General features: G+C 38.0%; 1 protein-coding gene across 1 annotated transcript in view; it reads right to left on the bottom strand.

Annotated features, from left to right (window-relative positions):
• Positions 1–3580: 3580 nt before the first annotated feature.
• The window catches only part of stag2b (STAG2 cohesin complex component b), a 37122-nt gene continuing 19387 nt past the window's right edge, over positions 3581–21315 (bottom strand). Inside the window, exons 25-34 of the mRNA XM_057849730.1 lie at positions 17061–17200; positions 16827–16928; positions 16581–16729; positions 16330–16458; positions 12230–12456; positions 11555–11777; positions 7818–7925; positions 7617–7743; positions 6749–6826; positions 3581–4485 (exon numbers count right to left, since the gene is read on the bottom strand). Coding sequence (XP_057705713.1) covers positions 4462–4485; positions 6749–6826; positions 7617–7743; positions 7818–7925; positions 11555–11777; positions 12230–12456; positions 16330–16458; positions 16581–16729; positions 16827–16928; positions 17061–17200 — 1307 coding nt within the window. The 3' untranslated portion in view covers positions 3581–4461. The remainder of the gene's footprint in view (positions 4486–6748; positions 6827–7616; positions 7744–7817; positions 7926–11554; positions 11778–12229; positions 12457–16329; positions 16459–16580; positions 16730–16826; positions 16929–17060; positions 17201–21315) is intronic.

Here is a 21315-nt window from a genome sequence, read left to right as displayed (position 1 = left end):
CATTAATTCAGCACTTTTCTAATGTTTTGTTGTAGTGCCGCATGACAATGTATAACCACCACAATGAAAGTCAAATTAATACCACAGTCCATGATATAACAGCAATATAGCCGCAAAGAAATAATTGTAACAATTCTAGAAAACAAGTGACATTTGCAAGAACAGATACCAGTTTAGTGCCTTTTCTGAATTACAGTGTGGTCTAGATCGCCCCCTAGCGTTTATAAAGTGAGGCACAATGGGGCTTAAGGGAGCAAGCATACTGCCAAGTAAATATTTCATCCTAGGGTCAATGACTTTTTTTTTTTTTTTTTTAAATAATATATATATATATATATATATATATAATAATAATAAATAAATCAGTTACTTTGAATTTACAATGCTGGCCAGAAGAATCGGCACCCTGAAAATCTGTCAGTTTCTCCCAGAAAATGATTGCAATTACAAATGCTTTGGTTGTAATATCTTCATTTATTTTGCTTGCAATGAAAAAACACACACACACACAAAAATGGGGGGGATTAAACATTTTACACAAAACACCAAAAATGGGCAGGACAAAAGTATTGGCACCCTTTGAAAAATCACGTGATGCTTCTCTAATTTGTGTAATTAACAGCACCAGTTACTTACGTGTGGCACACAACAGGTGATGGCAATAATTTAATCACACTTGCAGCCAGTTAAAGCGGATTAAAGTTGACTCAACCTCTGTCCCGTGTCCTTGTGTGTACCACATTTAGCATGGAGAAATGAGAGAAGACCAAAGAACTGTCTGAGGACTTGAGAAGCAAAATTGTGAAGAAGCATTGGAAATCTCAAGGCTACAAGTCCATCTCCAAAGACCCGAATGTTCTTGTGTCTACCGTGCACAGTGTAATCAATAAGTGTAAAGCCCATGGCCCTGTGGCTAAACTCCCTAGATGTGGACGGAAAAGAAAAATTGACATTTCAACTAAATATTGTGCGGATAGTGGATAAAGACCCTCGACTAACATCCAAACAAGTTCAAGCCATCCTGCAGTCCGAGGGTACAACAGTGTCAACCCATACTATCCGTCGCGTCTGAATGAAAAGGGACTCTATGGTAGGATACCCAGGAAGACCCCACTTCTGACCCAGAGACATAAAAAGCCAGGCTGGAGTTTGCCAAAACTTACCTGAGAAAGCCAAAAACGTTTTGGAAGAATGTTCTCTGGTCAGATGAGACAAAAGTAGAGCTTTTTGGAAAAAGGCATCAACATAAGAGTTTACAGGGGAAAAACGAAGCCTTCAAAGAAAAGAACACTGTCCCCACAGTTTAACATGGCGGAGGTTCACTGATGTTTTGGGGTGCTTTGCTGCCTCTGGCACTGGACTGCTTGACCGTGTGCATGGCATTATGAAATGTCAAGACTACCAACACATTTTGCGGCATAATCTGTGACCCAGTGTGAGAAAGCTGGGTCTCCCTCAGAGGTCATGGTTCTTCCAGTAGGACAATGACCCAAAACACCCTTCAAAAAGCACTCGAAAATGGTTTGAGAGAAAGCACTGGAGACTTAAAGTGGCCAGCAATGACTCCAGACCTGAATCCCATAAAACACCTGTGGAGAGATCTGAAAATGGCAGTTTGGAGAAGGCACCCTTCAAATCTCAGAGATCTGGAGCAGTTGGCCAAAAAAGAATGGTCTAAAATTCCAGCAGAGCATCGTAAGAATCTCATTGATGGATACCGGAAGCTGTTGTTTGCAGTGTTTTTGTCTAAAGGATGTGGTATTAGGCTGTGTGTGCCAATACTTTTGTCCTGCCCATTTTTGGAGTTTTGTGTAAAATGATAATGATTTAATTTGGCGTTTCAGGTGTTCTATGGGATTCGGGTCTGGACTCATTGCTGGCTACTTTAGAATACCATTTTCTAGTGCTTTTTGAAGTGTGTTTTGGGTCATTGTCCTGCTGGAAGACTCATGACCTCTGAGGGAGACACAGCTTTCTCACACTGGGCCCTACATTATGCTGCAAAATGTGTTGAAAGTCTTCAGACTTGCCAATGCTTCGCCACAATTTTGCTTCTCAAGTCCTCAGTCAGTTCTTTGGTCTTCTTTCTTTTCTCCATGCTCAATGTGGTACACACACAGACAGAGGTTGAGAACTTCAATCCATTTTACCGGGCTGCAAGTGTGATTCAATTATTGCCACCACCTGTTATGTGCCACATGTAAGTAACAGGTGCTGATAATTACACAAATTAGAGTAGCATCATATGATTTTTCAAAGGGTGCCAATATTTGTCCTGCCCATTTTTGGAGTTTTGTGTAAAATGATATTGATTTTTTCCCCCCATTCTCTTTCGTGTTTTTTCATTACAAGCAAAATAAATGAAGATATTACAACCAAAGCATTTGTAATTGCAATCATTTTCTGGGAGAAATTGAACATTATCTGACAGAATTGCAGGGTGCCAATACTTTTGGCCATCACTGTAACAAGTGTAAAAGACATACAAAACATTTTAAGAACATTTTTTAACATACTTTAGGGCCAGTTATAAACATTTTTCAATATAGGCAGATTTAATGTTCAAAATTCATGATTAGCCATTCAAGTGGTTGAAAAAGAAATCCCAGCCAGTTGATACCGAGCAGATCAAACGAAGTTCAACTTTCAGGCAATTGAGACAGGCCATTCGTGATTTGGGAATTCAGAAGAGCAAATTGAGTAAATATTTCCCACAGATGAAATTGTGTGTGTTGATTTTTATTCAAAAGTTACTGTCTCCAGACAAGTACAAATCAGAAAACAGAGTGACTGAAAGAGGGTGGGAGAATAGACAACTCAGGGTGTAGGCAAAGAGTGCAGAACACAAAATGGCCAAAATGAAAGAAATTAAAAGTTGAATATATACACGATATCTAATAAGGATTTATACCAATGTAGTGGTAAGCAACAAACAATAAACAGTACTTTTTCCTTAAAAGAATTTTCTTTTTACTTACATAAAATAATTAGGCAAAACACATATAGACTACTTGATCACATTACATTTGACCACCTCATGTTTCATGTTCTAAGAAGCCAATTATCCAGCTTTAAACAAGAGCAATCTGCTGACATGGAAGATTAGCGTGAGAGAAGAAGCATGTTTAAGGCTTTAGCATGGAATGACTACAAAAAAAACAAAACCAAACAAAAAACTCAGTAGACAAAACAGTTCATTCAAATCGTGTGTGACAAATAGTATATGTCAAAATCTAAGCTTTGTCTAGCTGCCACAGCGCTGCTGAATCACTTCAGTAATTTCTGAACGACAACCTTCCGTTTATTAACATTTGAAATCTAAGTATTATCGTGACAGGACTCAAGCAGAGAAACTCTTAAAGCTGAATTTCATTCATTTTATCCAAACTAATTTACACATTAGGAAAGAAGGTAAAAACCCGAAGACATCGTCGAGACAAAAGAAACCAAATCAAAACGTAAAAATACAAATCTAAAAACCTTTCTCGCCGCATGGATTTACACGCTTTCATTTTTTTTTTCAGGTTCTTACACATTTCTTTCATTTGTGAAGGTTGAAATAAGCAAACCAAAGCACATATATAAAAATCAGCACCAATTCATATATATTTTTTATTTAAAATGTAGAGATACCCATTTTTGACATGATGCTGCTAGATTAAGAGAAGGAAAAAAAAAAAATTGGTTGGACTGGCGTACTTGATGTTTATGGGAACGATTCTCTTCGCAGACGGCGCTTAAGGAGTGCTCCAAAGCTCGGGGTAAGCTCAAAGACTTACTACTACTGGACTGTGGAACTCTTCACAGCAAAAACAAGGATCGGGACTGATTCTACATGACATCTCACAATCTTAACCACCAGTGGTTATTAGGAGCTCAAAGCGGGAAGATGAACTTAAGAGAGAGGAGGGGAAAGAAAGTACAAGAATGGAAAGACAGACCTCAAACCATTCATCCATCGATCCATCCACTTGGCTAAACACGGTACAGGCAAGCTACTACAGTCTGTTTATAAATTACTACATCACACCCGGAAACTTACTACAATTGTAAAAAGGGTTAGACAAAAAAAACTGAATGTTTCTTAAGTTAAAAACACACCAATCCGTCCCTGCTGGGAAAGAAAAGAAACAAAAGGAAATGAAAGAGGGAAAACGCGATTATGGATTTTTCTTCAGACAAGTATCGTCTTTCATAAGGTTTGGAAGTGGCCTGTTTCACTATTTTGGAACAGGAAGATCTTAAGCAAGATTATAAAAGTATATATTTGAAGTCCTCTCTGAGCAAGCAACACTGAGTGTGGGTCATCATTGGTCCACGTGGAGTACAAGCCAAAACTTTTTTTTTTGTAATTTTTGCTTTTTCTTACAGAAAACACACTTGTTTTCGCATCTAAAATTCTCTTTAAATACAAAGCTCCTCTTGTCGTGTCCCAGCTTCAAAATCATTTTGGATATTAGTTTAAAACATAGACACTCCCAGGACCTAGAAGAGAAAAAAAATGCTTTACTCAGACCACGTGAAAAATGAAAGAAGGGCTGACAATGTTGTCAGCTGTTCAGGGACAAAAAAAAAAAAAAAAAATTATTATTAATTAATAATTTCATTTTATAACAGGAGCAGTGTCTAATATTCTGGTTATCTTCAAGTTTCTTGAATGTGACATGAGCAATAACCAGAGGTGGGTAGTAATGTGTTACATTTACTCCGTTACATTCATTTGAGTAAGTTTTGAGAAAAAAATACTTCTAAGAGTAGTTTTACCACGCCGTATTTTTACTTCAGTAAATTTGTGAAGAAACACTACTCTTACTCCGCTACTTTAGGCTACGCTATAGTCGTTACATTTTTCCTCTTTATTTTACTCCACTTTTGCCATAGATGCCCAGAATGTGTCTACCAGTTTCACCAATGAGACGTCGCAACAATAATCGCATGACTGAATTTTATCAGACGTAACTAGGGTTGTTCCAATCATGTTTTTATGCAATTGCAAAATTTTAAATTAGCCGCTAGCGACCTAAAACCAAAACAAGCACCTCCCTTGGGCATATGAGTCTCCATGAGCAGCTGCAGCAAAAAATTCAAAGTTGTACCCAAATGAAATCCCGAATAATTCTTTTTTTATATAAGCATAACAAAACAAAATGGCTATAAAACTCTCACATGTTACGCTAGATACACATATATAACCAAATACAGAGATAATCACCTACATTTTTAGGATCAATAGCAATATTTAACATTATGTTTTTGCCTGAAATAGGAACGTGATATTTTTTTTATTTAGCGCAATTTTGACATACGTTTTCAACAGCTAACAAATCATTCAATTTTCACATCACAAACTTAATACTTGAGGAAAACATGCGGAATCATCTTAATTTTACTCAACAAAAACAAATTTTGCAAATTTCTGTATACAATCAAAACTTATTGAGGTTGAATTTTGATGTCACTATTGCCTCAGCACGCCAAGCCAGCAATCTGGCCCTTGTCGTTTTTAGATTCAAATGTTAAATAAAATAAAACACGTAGAAGCCAATTTTTTTTTGTATGGATGCAGAAATGTCCAACTCACTAGTTTTTTGCCAAAAAAAAAACAAAACAAAACAAAACGGGCAACTGGCTGAAAATTATCTGATTACAGTATTTGAATGTAAAGTTGCGCTATCGTGTATGGATACAAAATCCGAAATGGTGGCCATCACAAAACAAAGAGCTTTTAAAGTCGAAAATTCTTGTAAATAAATGCGTAAATCCCGGAATTTCTATAGATATGAACGTAAAACAGTCTACATTCTTGGTTAAAAGCAAAAAAACCGGGAAGCTATCATTCAAATTACATAAATACTTCTAGCTAAACTTACACTAATTTTTTCGATTCATTTCATTTCATTCCACATTTCAAAGCACATGCATGCATAATAATTAGCTTGAATTGTCGACCAAATCACTTTTTGAGACACTCCTGCCTGCTTGTATGCATTAAAACTTTCGTCCTGCTTCCACCTACGGGAAGCTTGGGCGCAAAGTCTATAGGAGCTGTCTCTTCAACTAATAGTCAAATCTATGCAACTGTTTAGAAAAATAAAAAATCTGATATTGTAAGCAGTTACTGACAATGTTACTAGTTACTTGAGTATCTTAACCAAATACTGGAGTCAATTTTTTGGATGACTAAGTGGCTCGGAAAATGAATGAATGATTACTTTATAGTGATATTTTGAAGTAACGTCGCTCTTACTTGAGTAAAACATTTGGCTCGTCTACGCTGCAAAGCTATAACCTCGATAACAGTGGCTGTTTTAATTATTTCACTAATAATGAACACGGCACAGACATAAAATCCAAAAATTAACTTCGTTTGAACTCCTTTAAGCATAGGTTTCATAAACAGCTTTTCAGATTTACGACATGTTAAGTTTGCAAAGAGGAATCTGTAGCACACGGTTTTACAGATCAATAAATATCAAACGATGAGAAATGTTAGCCATCAATCATTTGGATTTGACGCAGTGCGCTGATAAACAATGTTCAGGACTTCGTGTCTGACCTGAATTTCAAGGCCAAGGGGAAAGGAATTTGGCTCCAGTACACACGGCTCGGCTAGCTCAAGGCGTACAAAGGACGTTTTGTAAGCTTTTGTGTCAGCAACTCAAATGAAGCGTGGCTTAAGTTTTGTGTTTGAGCGGTTGGAGACTTGTTTGTCAACATGCAAAATGTCACACGTGGAACTCATTCTTACCGACTCATCCATAATAGAGGCTGGGTCAAAGTAGTCCGGTTTGAGCTCGGACCTCTCACGGCGATTTTTAGATGGGGGCTAGAGTTAAAAGAAGAAGAAGAAAAAAAACATTTCTGATCAGTTTATGTATCTTAATAAGGGAAATGGATGGAATGACTCGAGTAATGTGCTGTCGAAACTTTTCTAGTAAAATCAACTTGACGTTTGGTATGCAGTCAAACATATGTTTGAGATTACATTTAGTTCTGGTTTTACACTCATCATGCATGGTTCTGTGGAGCGGGTGTAAATTGTCAAATAAATTGGTCATGATGTTGCGACGCACTGTCAACATGATGTTTCATTAAACAAAACACAGAGGTCCTTTTAGACTTCGCCAAAACAAAACTTTTGATGAATACAGTTTTTTCTTCTTCTTTCATTTCCCATTTGGAAACGCCATTGAAAAATCAACACAAGATGCTCTGAAATAATTGTTGCAGGCCTAACAAATCAGTCTCCTATGACTGACTGGATCCTCAAAGTCAAACAGAGCTTTGAGGATTTCACTAAACCTCTCGCGACGTCCGAAGCAAAGAAAGATGTCTGCTGGAACGAGCGGTGATGAAATAAATGCAATGGTAATGTTTGGGAAAGCAGCTGCCAAAGGAAAATGGGCATGTTGTTTGGGATGCTAAGATTTACGAGTGTTAAATGCGGCATTAAAATTTAAGACCGCACGATGATAAATTGAAGCAGATGATGGGGAAAAATAACAAAAATGTCGTTGCTCAATCACCAGCACCCCAGTGACCTCCAATCAGCTTTGTAGCTCTTACAGTTTTGCACAATAATGACAGTGAACAGCTTAATGGCAAATGGTTCTTACCAGGTCAATGTCCATTGTATCAAAGTCCATGCCTTCATTGAGGTCATCCATACGACCCTCGGATGACATCATCACATCTTCCACAATTGGCTCTTCGTCTTCCTCCATGAGGCCGGTGCCGCGACGACTGCACAAGTGAACCAATACACAGGCTTTAGAGACGATAAATCACCTGGACATACCACATGGTGGAATTCTTACATGGCGTGCTGCAGATTGGTCCTGAGCTTGACGTAGTTCATGGCTCTTTCCTGCTGCTGACGTGCCTCTTCTTGCTGTCTCTGGGCCAGCATCCACGTCACTTGCGAACTAAAATCAATGACGTCAGTTAGTTGCTGCTGTTCACTAGGGCTTATACAAATTACTATAGACAACTAATCTGCTCATATTGTACATAAATGACATTTTAAGCTTTACATCTTTTCTGAAAATGTGCATTGGAACCAAAAATCACATGCTAAGAAAAGTTGTCATATAAATATTACCTAACTCTTAACATTTTTCCTGTTTTCCTTTTTTTCATATTTAAAGTATATTTTTTTAAAAATAAAGTTAAAACTACAAATTTCCGTGTTTTTTTTTTTTTTAATTTAGGCAAGGCAAATTTATTTATATAGCACAATTCAACACAAGGTAATTCAAAGTGCTTTACGTCACATGAAAATACTAAAAATCACATTAAATCAAAAACAAAACAGTGTGCTGGCTAGGCCCTTCAGTGTTAAGAGCCTATTGACATTTTACAGTATGTTATTGCCACCTTCTGGTCATAATAATTCATTGCTTTCATCGTGTGACGCAGTTTGGAACGCAGGCTTTCACTTGCTCAGTACACAGTCGGTCACATTGACGCTACTGAGTGCTTTATGTTACCTTTCTGCCTAGGAAACTATATGTCTAAGGGGCTGTTTACATGGTGACACTCTGAGAAGACGAAAAATTTCATGTTTGCATTTATATGGTTCCGTCTCCATTCGAACAATGTCGCAATTCTGCATGAAAATGATGTAGTATTCATGCCAGGCCCTAGGGGCAGTGCAGAGGCGACAGCGAATGATGCACTTTGACCTCCTCAGCCCGGAAGACAACATGCCCGCCCACTCCAAGCAATGGCATTTTCTTTTGTTGAAAAAGGCACGAAAATGGAAACATTCAACATATTTAAATTAAAAATATTATAAAACCAGTAAATTAAAGCCGACGTTACGTCATATTTGCTGTTTTTAATGTTTAGTAGCACCGCTGCGCATGCCCAATGTAACGTGTACGAGTGCTGATGGTATCGGCGCGGTTGCGTGCCACGGGAGCTTTGATATGCATGCAGCAAGGCCGGCCCAGCCTGTACGCAGACTATGCAGCTGCTTAGGGCCCCTGACTACTCGGGGGCCCCCAATCTGGCAACCTCATTTTATACATTGTTAATAGAGCATCGTGAATAGTGTGGCGCGCGTTGCCGTTTATCTATGCAAACATCCGTTTACTACAGTTTGCTTTATTTGACTTTTGTGAGTTTGATACTTGATTCCAAGCTTAAAAAAATAAAAGTTCTTCATTAACTTCTTTCTTTTCCTCTTTTGGAAAACGGTTTGGCGCCATCTACTGTAAGTACTGACAATCATTTGGGGTGAGAAGTTTGAAATATGCAGTGCAACAAAATCTGATTAATATACAAAATATAGACGTATGGGTTGGATTGCACGTATGGGTTTCACAGTACACTGTGACGAAATGGTGGGCCAAAAATATGGGCCCCTTGGCATTATTTTGCTTAGGGCCCCCAAATGGCCTGGGCCGGCCCTGGCATGCAGAGTAAGCCCCCCCTCAAACCCCCCCAATCGAATTCTTCCAATTTGGAGGCAGGATTCCAAGGTTTGCGTCTTTGCCTTCACTCTTCACTGACACCATACGAACGCGAGGCCACTCCGCAACATAGTCATTGCGTCTTCGCGTCCCAGAGTCGCCATGTAAGCTGCCCTTAAGTATTTTACAGCTATACCAACCTGTTAATATGCAGTATACCGGTAAGTGTTTTAATGTGGGAAAAGCTATATGAACGAAATTTGTTAGTAAGTCGTGCTGTATGGAAGCTAACCTATACTTATAGCTTGTAGCTCAAGTGAAGTGTGGTGTCTACACGGTATTTGTATACCAGCATGTATTGTGCAGTTGTGTTTAAACCATGCACGTTTTTGGGCCGTTTACATGGTGAAACTGCAACACCAAGACGCAAAACCGGTGTTGCGGAATGGCCTCGCCTTAACATGGTGACAACGAAAAAGGAAGACAAAGACGCAAACTTTTGATTCCGGCCTCCAAAGCGGAACGACTCGATTGCAAGGATTTCTCCGCAACCATATGAATGGAACGCTCTCGCTCACGTCACTTTGGGCATGCGCAGTCGCTGCTAGTAAATATTCAAACGGCAAACATCGGCTTTAATTTACTGTTTTTATAGTATTTTTAATTCAAATATATTTTATGTTCCTGTTTTTGTGTCTTTTGAAGCAAAAGAAAAAAATTAAAGGATGCTATTGCTTTAAGTGGGAAGGTATGTTGTCTCCCTGGCTGAGGAGGTTGTTGTCAAGGAAGTGCATCATTGGCTGTTGCCTTGTAAAACTGCACTGCCCCCTAGGGCCTGGCATTGTTTTCACGCAGAATTGCTACATTGTTCGAACGGAGACGGAATCATGTGAATGCAAACATGAAATTTGTCGTATTCTTTAAGTGTCACCATGACAACGGCCCCTTTGTTTCTTTGACAAACTTAAACGTATGACTTCATATAAAAACAAGAAGAGACCAAACCTTGTGTTTTATTGGAGGGCATTAAATGTTAGTTGGTTGTCAGGCAGTGCACAAGGAAACACACTGTTTGAGCAGTACACTTCTGTACTTTTTTTTTAAGCTAAAATGTAACAAAATAATCCATAAATACAATGGCCTTGCCAAAAGAAACAAAAATATCAATATTTTATACTGCATAACATCCCGGAAAAAGAGAAAGTGGAAGTACTGTAAACAGTACTGTACTGTAACATGTTTGGTACTTTTGCTTTTTTTTTTAAAAAAAAAAACTTTTTCCTGGTATTGGATCGGGACTCGGTACCGGCAGATTCTCAAAATCAAGTGACTAAGACTCGGGTTCAAAAATATGCGATCGGTACACCTCTATTAATAAATAAAGAATAACTTAAAAAACAGAATTGCCTTTTTTCTTTTTTGTATTCAAAGTATTATTTGGAAAAAATAAGATAAATAAAAGATATTTACTATTTTTTCCCTCCTTTTTCTTAAAGATATGTTTAACAAATGTATGATTTTTTTTTAAAATTTAAATATGAATTAATAAAAATATTTAATATTAAGAGGATTTGAGAAAAAAAAACAGGATTTGAAAAAAAATTAGTCAATGTCTCAAAATGATTAATGAACTACAAAAACAGTTGTTAATAACACTGGTCAACAAGTTTTATTTTCCTTTTCAGCTGAATGAGACTTTTCACCTGACTTGATACAATTTTTGGTTGCCGATTTCAAATCTGCCTTCAGTGCAATCAGCCTTTTTTAAATACATTTTTTTAGTGGTACAGTGGTAGTGATACATATTTTCTCAATGGTTGCCAACAGTAGCTTGTCATAGTAGACTAATTTTCCCATATTGGAGCACTTTGGCAGCAGTGCACTACGACACGTCACATTGTCCCTCGCTCTTGCATTTGCAGATGTCTAAAATATGGCATAACAGGTATTATTTCTCAACATATTGTCACTTTTTGGCTATTTCTCAAGCACTCGCTAAAAACTGACTTTTTCAAAATTTCTCTTTGCAATCATTTTGTATTCCACAAAAAACATAGCAAGAAAAGCCATTTCAATGTCTCACTGGTCAGATATGCAGAAAACAATAACATAAAACAAAAATAAATGGATTTCCATACTTGTAATCCATGGGGGTCTGGTGATGCTGAGGTGTCTGTTGGTGATGTTGTTGTGGGTGTTGGTGGGGCTGTGGCTGGTCGTGTGGGAGCGCGTAGACACCCATGTAGCTATCATCACGACCTCTTTTTGGGTCTCGCATGGCAGTGGAGGTGAGGTGGGGGGATGGCAACATGACTGGGGTCTGAATGCTCTGCTGCCACACCTCACTGCTACTGCTTTCCTCTGTAACGGAAGGACCAAATTGTCAGACAAGTAGTAATCACTATTTAAACTCAACATTGCACAAATGGCTGTATGTTTTTGCAAACTAATCAATCAAAATTGATGACTACAGCAACTTGACGACAGTCACCGCCTTAGTTGATCAGCTCTGAATCTCATTTTCTTTTTGTTGATGAAATGATGTGGAAATAGTGATCGTTAGAAAGCTTCCACCATCTGCTGTTTTATCTCTTTGCCATTCAGCACGTCTGCTTGCGCCAACATTCTTGGAACGCGTGGGAACAGTTGGAAAACATTTTTGGGCTTTGACTGTATTATTGCAGCCATGTATAAATCTGTGCCACGATCATAAATTACTGGAGTGTTTATAGACACTTGTTTTTGTTGTAAACAGTGTAGGGTAATCAGTGCTTAAAGATTAATGATGAAATGAATTCCGGAATTTTTGCTACCTTCTGGCAGCTTCCTCTTTGCTGCAGACGTTCCGGTTGTAGCAGCGGGAGCCTTGGACTTTTTCGAACGAACCGAGGAGCCTCTGCTGGAGTAGCCACTCATCACAGACATGGTGTCGTCATCACCACCAGCCTGTAGGGAATTCCTGTATGAAATGAGGGGGAGCCAGCAGTCCTCTCTTTGCAGTGCCATCTGGAACGTCATGAAACGCTCCAAGTACATGTGGCTGTGGAGAAATGGGAAGGTGATATTGATTAGTAGAGCTGGGAATCTTTGGGCACCTAACGATTCGATTACGATTACAATTCTGAGGCTCCGATTCAATTATAAAACGATTATTGATGCACCCCGCCCTTTTTTTTTTTTTTTTTTTTTAAATGTTTTGTACATTAGTTCTAAAATTGTTCAAAAATCCTTTCAGGCTAAACCAAACTACTATTTCAGTATAAAGTTAGCATATAACAGTAAACAAATATACAAAAATAACAGTAAATAAAATACTCCAGTCCCCATTCTTTATCAGCAGCTTTAAACTACATTCAATTAATTTAATGTTGTGAATCACTTTTGTCAAAGTTGTAAAACTATTTCATCAATCAAAGATAGATTCAAGACAAGATTCTGCCGATTTAGGAGTATTTTAGATAAAAAGTTAATTAGGTTCACTACAACTGAGCCTTCTCGATAAGTCACTGATTTAGTACTGCTTTAAGATGGCGGCTGTTTACTAACGCCGGAAAGTCATTTTGCATCTCGGTTCAATAATACATGTTCTAACACCGCCTTCGTCTGTCATTTTGCATCTAGTTCTACATATATATGATATCTACTGTAGCCGTATGTTTGTAGCAACTAGCAACTCGGCGTTGTTTGTAGCAGCTGTCAGCCGCAGTGAGGTATGATTGTTATTTTATCTAGCGGAATGAGTTGAACATGATATTTACTCTCGGTCCGTTCCTCATTGCGTCCCAAAGACCGCGCTGTGTTTTACTTCCGTTTTAACTGGTATAATTCAATAACCGGAATTTGGATGTTTGTGAATCGTTCTCGAATCTTCCACGGCCGAATCGCGAATAATTTAAGAATCAGAAATTTCGCACGCCTCTATTGATTAGACCACAAAAATAAAGACCAATATTCCAAACAAGGTTTTTCTTTTTAAGGGGAACCTCGGACTTAAAGACTCTAATAAGCCACAATTGTTCTCTTTTATCAAAATATGTCATTAAAAACACAAAGTATTGCCATTGATTTAAACATTTTTTAATACGTAGTACATGTTTTAACCTACAGAAGGCGCCATGTTTTATAAGCGCAATGGATGCTCGGGGTGATGACGTAGATTGTCACTGTTACTCGACAAACACTACGGGGTGACTGCAATTCCTTCTACGAGGCGAGACGTCTAACACATGCACTCATCGGTTATTTGTGTTTTTATGTAGTCTTTTCTTAACTTTTTATTGCCTCAAAATACTTTTTGCATGCGTTTCCTTCTCATACTTTTAAGCATTGTGTTTTTCTTGTAGTAGCTATAAAGCAGATTGTTGGTCTGTTGACCATTATAGTGACGTAGCATATTTAAACAACCCTTATTTGATATTGCAATGTTTAAGTATTTTCTTAAGGCATCTTTAGTATGTTCCGTCTGCATGCATCTAAACAAAACAAGCTGAAAGCGCAGGGTAGTAGTTTCAAATGTCAAATTCGCCTCTTTTAAGACGTTTTGCCAGTGAAGTACATTTTGGCAGAACACCGTTTTTTTTCCTACTCTCGTCTCGTCTCATCCCGTCTTTCCTGTTCATTTTGCTTTGGCTGCTCGTTTTGTGAAATATCGACAGTGCTGTCTTGCTCATTAATGTTCCTCTCAGGTTCAAATTGAAAGGGTTGAACAGATTACATGTTAACGTCGCTAGAGTCATACTCTGGAAGCCCGGCAGCGTGACCATGTGACGTCACCACCCTGCGACGTCACCAACAATGGCGACCTAATAGTTAAACTAGTTTTAAGAAACGAAAACGAAAACATCAAGAGGGGTTTCAATATCAAATTATTTGAACTCATAATAATGTCTATCTATTAAATGGTAAATGGTGTTATACTTATAAGAACTACAGTCTTTCTATCCGCGGATTTAAAAGGAGAGTTTGAACACTGATGATGAACGTTGCCACCCCTTCCAGTCCAAATAGACAAGACGTTTAGTGCTGTCAATGGCACTGAAAGATGTGCATTTACAGCCAGTTTTTCCAGTTTAAATCAATTGGACGTCAATCCTTGTCAATAGCAGACAAGGACTTAAACACTATGAAATTTGAAACTTATTTTTATTAATATCAATAATTAGTATTATTTGGGGCCGATGACCTGACCTGAGTATATTTAAATTTTTTTTTTTCATTTTTACTAATGTTGTTTAGATTAACATTTTATCAATTTATTACTATAAGTTTTAAAAAATATATACAAATTTAATATTTTAAAAAAATATATACCGTATAAAAAATAAAAAAAATCATGTAATCATAAAATGAAGAAATACAATATTTATTACCTGTAATAACAAAAAAAGACTATTATAACAGACCTGGCGTCTATATACATTATATGGACATCACATTTTGGGTCATGCAGGCTGTTTGTTGGGCAAACTTCTATAGAAAAATTAATATTGTGTCCTATATAACCCAAATAGTGATGTCCAAGTATGTGGACGCCGGTTCTTCATGAGGCTATATATATATTTTTTTAAGCAAAAATAGTCACATGCCCTTTAAAGCAGGGTTCCCAAATGACCGGGCCGCGGACCGGTACCGGTCCGTGACGCATTTGGTACCGGGTCGCGCAGAAATAAATAATTGATCAATGACTGCATTCTGGCCGATTGACTTTGGCCTGTGCCGCTTAACACACTAATATCCCTGTCTACGTTAGATATACAACTACAGGATAGGAGGTTGTCATAGAAATGCATTGATTGGACTGTTAGCAGTACATCTTGTTTTGTATATCTATGTGCACTTGGCCTCGATAATAACATATGAGATAGGGCGGGCGCATCACATTTGTTCCCGGAAAGAATTAGCCCTCACACTAGAATGACTGAAAAACAGACGTCTTGAGACAGATTTTTTCGGGGAAAAGGGCACCTGACGAGCCAGAAAATGAGCAGACAACCTCGAAGAAAACAAAATCTATGCTACTTCCCAATCACTAAAGACCCACGAACTGCGAAGGAGTGGATTCATGAACCGAGTGAATCGAGCATGTCTGTGCAACAGAAATATCAGCTTGTAGTGATCACGGCGACCTCAAACGTACATTTGAGACAACAACCCGAGGTTCTTGATTAAAGTCATTTCGGAATATCCTGACATCGCTAGGAGCGTACTGAAAACTGTGCTACAATTTCCAACATCGTATCATTGTGAAGCTAGCTTCTCTCACTCTCCCATCTCGGGACCATCTCGTCTCAATGAAACAAGTTCAGGCCTCCCACTGATTCAGCGGGTGAGTTGTATTTTCCCTGCACTTAACACGACGGGGCTAAAAACAAATGTCATTTTATATTTGCTGTATTTTTCTGCCGCAGATTGCCAGTGTTCTGACAAAATTGGCATGCGCGCAACGTTAAAAATGACCGCGAATGCAACGATTCTAAAGTACACACTAAAAACTTTCTTTAAAGAAAGGAATATTAACTTACGTTTGCCATGTTAACTGGACACAACATCTGCTCGCAGCTCTCTCACTTAACGACTTCGCCGTGTCATTAAGCATTAATTTACGCCATTTTCATGTTGCACATGTATGTTTATCATGTAAATAGTTTTTTAGCACCGTTGGATAACATTGAGAGGCCAACTGAATATAAAAGAGGGCTTTTTTTTACCGCCACAACAGCTTTGGGAGCAAAATTTTATAAGGGTGAAAAATTTGACAGAACATCGGTCTGTGAAAAAAAGACCCAAATCACACCGCTCCGTGGTGCAAAAAAGGTTGGGGACCCCTGCTTTAAAGTGTTAATAATAATAGTTTGTTGAAACAGCTGTTACTCTGACCCTTTCCACCCTACAACAAAACAGAAAACAAACATACACAGTCCTCTTGTCTTGTCTCATCAGCTTCGAGGAGAATTCGCTGAGGATGTCTAAGAATGCCAGGTTGAGGGGAGGGCCTCCGTCCCCTTGGGGACTTGGATCCTTAAAGGAAAACTCTATTCCATCCCTATGAACAAGTACAAGAAAAGAGCAAAAATATAAAATTGTAGCTCCAAGTGGACTTTTTAGTCATATTTACTTGACTGTCATTTAAGCAGCAGGCATTAAATTCAATGAAGAAAGTCATACTTGTGCAGCATGGCGATGGCATCTCTGGTTTTCACTTGATCAAGGCCGAAGGTTAGAGAAAATCGACGGGCCAACTCTTTGATTCCGCAGAAAGCAGAGGAGGAGCGATCAAACCCGTGTCCCAGCTCTGACAGCATTTCATTGAAAAGCTAAAAGAAACAGAAAGGAAACATTGAGTATTCAGCTACAACAAATAGAAAGCTATCAAAAGCCTAAAAGGAAACGAGCAAAATTTAGAGCGCTGACCTGCTGAAGGCTGAGAATGAGGGTTTTGGCACACTGAATCTTGTCAATTTGCCGGGTCTTACTCATCGTTTCCTTGATGATGTCACCGTAATCGTTGTAATACTGTAAAAACAAACCGGGAGAAAAAAACTTCATTCTAAAAGGCCTAATAGTAAATGATTACAAATGTAGGTTTCTGGGTGGACTGCAGAGAAAATAGTCGTGAAGTGTTTGAGGAGGGGGAGGCAAACTAACCCTCATGTACTGTTTGAAAATGTCAGCTCCGGTTTTCATTTCTACAACACAATAGATGATCAGTTTACAATAGCCAGCCAAGAGGTTTCTCCTCTTATGTAAAGCTTCAATCTTCACTGCTTCATCATCCTGTTGCCCATCTACGGAAAGAAAACATCCCAAATATTAGACTTTGCAAGATTTTTTTCTCTGCCAGTCACCAAGCCCCAAAAGTAACATCCCCCACACCGATATTGGCCAAAGTGTTAAATAAATATAATGCATTTAATCAAATAACACCTTCTATTAATTCATTTTTAATTATAAAAACATTTATGAGGCCAGATTGTCCTCATATTGTAGCCAAATGATTTATTTTGCCCTGGAGTTCACACTTGTTCCAGATGTCATGACCTTTCCTTCAGGCGTTTCAGAAATTAATGGGAAAGAGATGAAACTGGGGGAGGTCACAGTGACCTTGGCCTTTTCAAAATCTAATCAGGCATTCCCTAATTCTTTAGCGAAATTCCTTGAAGGCAGAAGTACATATCACTTTCACAAGAATAAGATGCAAATACAAGTTGAAAACAAAATGCCTCTGGCCATGGCTGCTGCCAGCCAGTCAGAAGGCATGAAGAACTAAAGGCCACTTAACTCAGACCTTCGTTGAGGCCCGTTTGAACTTTGGATAAATGCGCTGGGGCGTAGGGGCCTGTGAAACTGAGGATGGCAGTGAGTGCGTGCGTGAATAAATTAGTTTATTTGGATGTGTGCACTGAAAGATGACGACGGGAATAAATCTATCAGATTCTATGCTACTTACGCTTTATTCATACTAAAATATTGCTATTTAAGAATGAACAGTATTTGTGCTGAATGTTTTTAGTAGAAATGCACAGGAAATTTGCAGCCGAAATGTGACTAAAAATATTGTTTTGGTCCGAAACACTTTTTCACCGACATATCATGACTGAAACCGAAAGTTACATTGGTGCAAGCAAATACGTAGCACGGTAGCATGCACGTCTCTTGCTACTAGAGGTCAACATGTCTGATGAAGGTGAATGAGGGTGAGTTGTCTCTGCGCATTGTATGCAAGATCAATTTGGAGCCTCAACAAAACGCTCCTAACAACACACAAGTACATGGTGCAACAGCATGTATTATAGACTCTTGCAAAAGATGACATTTCCAACTAGGCCTGAAAAATATTGAAAAAAAACTATCATTGCGAGTTTTGGTGGACTTGCAACATATTGTGATGTTGTACTGTGATATTAAAACTAGAAGAATTTTCACAACATAACTTGAATAGCCATGTTTGGGATAGGCCTGAACGATATTGGAACGATTGGAAAGAACTAACATGTAACAGGTGGTCACCGGGTCCAGACGTACGTGGTTTGGCTCACATTAGGCTGTAAGTTGTTTCCGCTAATATATGTTTGTGTACGCATTTGTAACTAAGTTTACAGCTGCAGTTTCTGGAGTTACGTGTGAGTGATTTGCGATAAGAATTGTAAATACGTTAGCTTTCGTAGCATTTAAGTTAAATGACTTTTGTTAGCTAAATTAGGCTAATTTAATCTACTAAATTTCCATATTGAGCAGACTAGATGGATGTTTAAACAATTGTTTTGCGTCAAGTGTTTTTTTTTTTTTTTTTGGTAAAATGGGTGTCATTTTGAACATACGTGTACATATGTGGGTTACAGCTTTACAAATTGTCAAAAGTGGAGGAAGAAAAAGCTTCAAAAAGCAATATTGCCTTATTTGCTGTCAGTGAAGCTGAACAACTTCACGTTTAGTGAGGACAGAACACGTCATATTAATGAAGCAAATTGAAAAATAAGATACTGTGAGGTTCAATAAGGTACTATTTATGCGACTAAAAAAAACTTGAGACAAAATGGTCTCAAGTCGAGCACGTCGAAACTTGTTGACTACCTGTATATTTTTTTAAATTACAAACTCGATCCTTTCAACCTGATTCCGATCCTCTGAAAAATTGCGCAATCTGCCTGATTTCCGATCACGTGATCGGATCGGGGACATTCCTAATTTATATCATGCCGTTTATCTAGGCTTGCTGTATATAAAAGGGATCCAGAATCTGCACACTTGCTGCTTTTATGAAGTAAAACAAAACATATAAAAAAGAAACAACAACTGCACATTCTGCGATGTGACTATTGCGCATCCACACACGATGGCGATGTTCACACGATATATTGTATAGGCCTACTTCCAACAAATAGTTGAGAATGATCGCTCTTTTTGCCCCCCTTTGAACAGCTAACTACAAATCAGATCATTCATTGCAGAACTCACTCGTCTTCCAAACAAAGAAGTTAAGAGACTACAAAGTGAAAACAATGAAAACCAAACTATTAACGTCTGTCTGCGCACATTTCATTGAGGTCTTTTCGGAGCCTGTGCATGTTATTGATACACTTGTTTTAAAGAGCATTAATTGGATGCGGAAATAAAGAAGTCCCTTACCAGTGAGACTATGCTGCAGCTAATGCGCTCGATGAGCGGAGGAACAGACGTCAATTTGATAAAGCAGGGAAGCTACTTTTCATTAGAAGAAAAAAAAAAAAAAAAAACTCCCACTTTACCTCAAAAAGGAGAATTGGCTTTTCAGCAGTTCATATACACGGACATTCTTATTTAAATGTTTAGTGGGACAAGTTAAACATTTTATTTTGCAATTACTGTAACCAGATTTTATGTTAAATTTTAATTTCGGTGCATTTCTAGTTTATCAGACAATAGTCTCTCTTTTTGGGCACCATGCACTTTCATATATGCAACAAATTTGCCTTTCAAATCTTGACTATTGATCGAATGTATTACCATAGGATACAGAAACAATATTTCAATGGTCATTGCAACGAGATACATTTGGAGTCAACTAGGGCTGCAGCTATCGAATATTTTAGTAATCGAGTAATCGACTGAAAATTCTATCGATTAATCGAGTAATCGGATAAAACAAATATATTTTTAGGTGAAGAGCAATTATAAATATACATGAGAAAACAAGACATTTTATCATTTTCAGTCAATCAATGTCTTTATTTTTGATGTATATTGTTAAAAACAGCCAACAATTGTATCTCAGATGTAACTAGAATTTTAAAAAATGACTAATTCACTGCTCTCACTCAAAAAACCTTTAATCTTATTTTTTTTAAAAAGTATATATATATTATATAATATATATATATAAACACACCTAAAAATGCCTTTACGCTTGATAACACACATCACTTAAAAGTTAGGATTTTTTTCCCACGTTTTTCAATTAAATATCTATTTGTGTCAAGCCATTTTTAAGTTCTAGTTAAGTTTTAAGTTAGTCTAAACTGTAAGTCCTGATAGGATTTTGAGTTTTTGCACTGTTCAAAATAAATGTATGATACAGGCTGTATTGGAGCACATTAGGGACTAGTGCTACTTGGTGTTTTATCCAGCAATGACTACTGAGCTAAAATTGATAGTTAGCATTATTGAGTTTTTATTTGACACCCTCATCACTCCACAACGCTATGTTGTGTAAAGCCTGTATGAAAGACACGTTAGCCACGCATCGAAAGCGGTCTTAATTAATTGAAACCTAGCCCTCCGCAATGCTAACGTAAGGTGAGCTAGTAGTGACAGTAACGTTAATCTTATATATTAGCGCTTACCGCTCTTTATTAGCGCTTAGCGCTCTACTGCTTTAAGATGGCGGCTGTTTGCTAACGCTGCCCAGACGCGGCCTAGTCTTTCACTGTGTATCTAGTTCAACATACATGTGATCTCTATGAGACGCACCAGATGCTATCTGTTACCAATGTAGCATTGTGCGGGCTAGTATTTAGCAACGTCGGCGTCATTTGTGGCGGCTGTCGGCTGCGGTAAGTTTTTTTTTTTTCCCCCTTCTTCCTCTCCGCACGTGACAGCGCGTTGTCCCGCATTAAAAGTAGTCCTAGCAAAACGTGATGCTTAGAGCTGTCAAAATAAACGATTAATCGAGGTGAATAAAATTACTCGGATCAGTTTTTAAACTCGAGTTACTCGAGTTGCTCGAGTATTCGTTTCAGCTCTAGAGTCAACGCCATCCTTTCTGTAACCAAAATGTGTCCAAACAAATGACACGGAAATAAATTCCGTATTTTTCGGACAGTAAGGCACACTTAATGAGCTCGAACCTATTTTGTTGGAGCGAAACTATTATACTACTGTAATAAAGAGCTGAAGACACACAATCATCAAATCCATTAACAAA

Source organism: Corythoichthys intestinalis, chromosome 11 (assembly GCF_030265065.1).
Source record: "Corythoichthys intestinalis isolate RoL2023-P3 chromosome 11, ASM3026506v1, whole genome shotgun sequence".
NCBI lineage: Eukaryota > Metazoa > Chordata > Actinopteri > Syngnathiformes > Syngnathidae > Corythoichthys > Corythoichthys intestinalis.
This window is presented reverse-complemented; position numbering and strand designations above follow the sequence as displayed.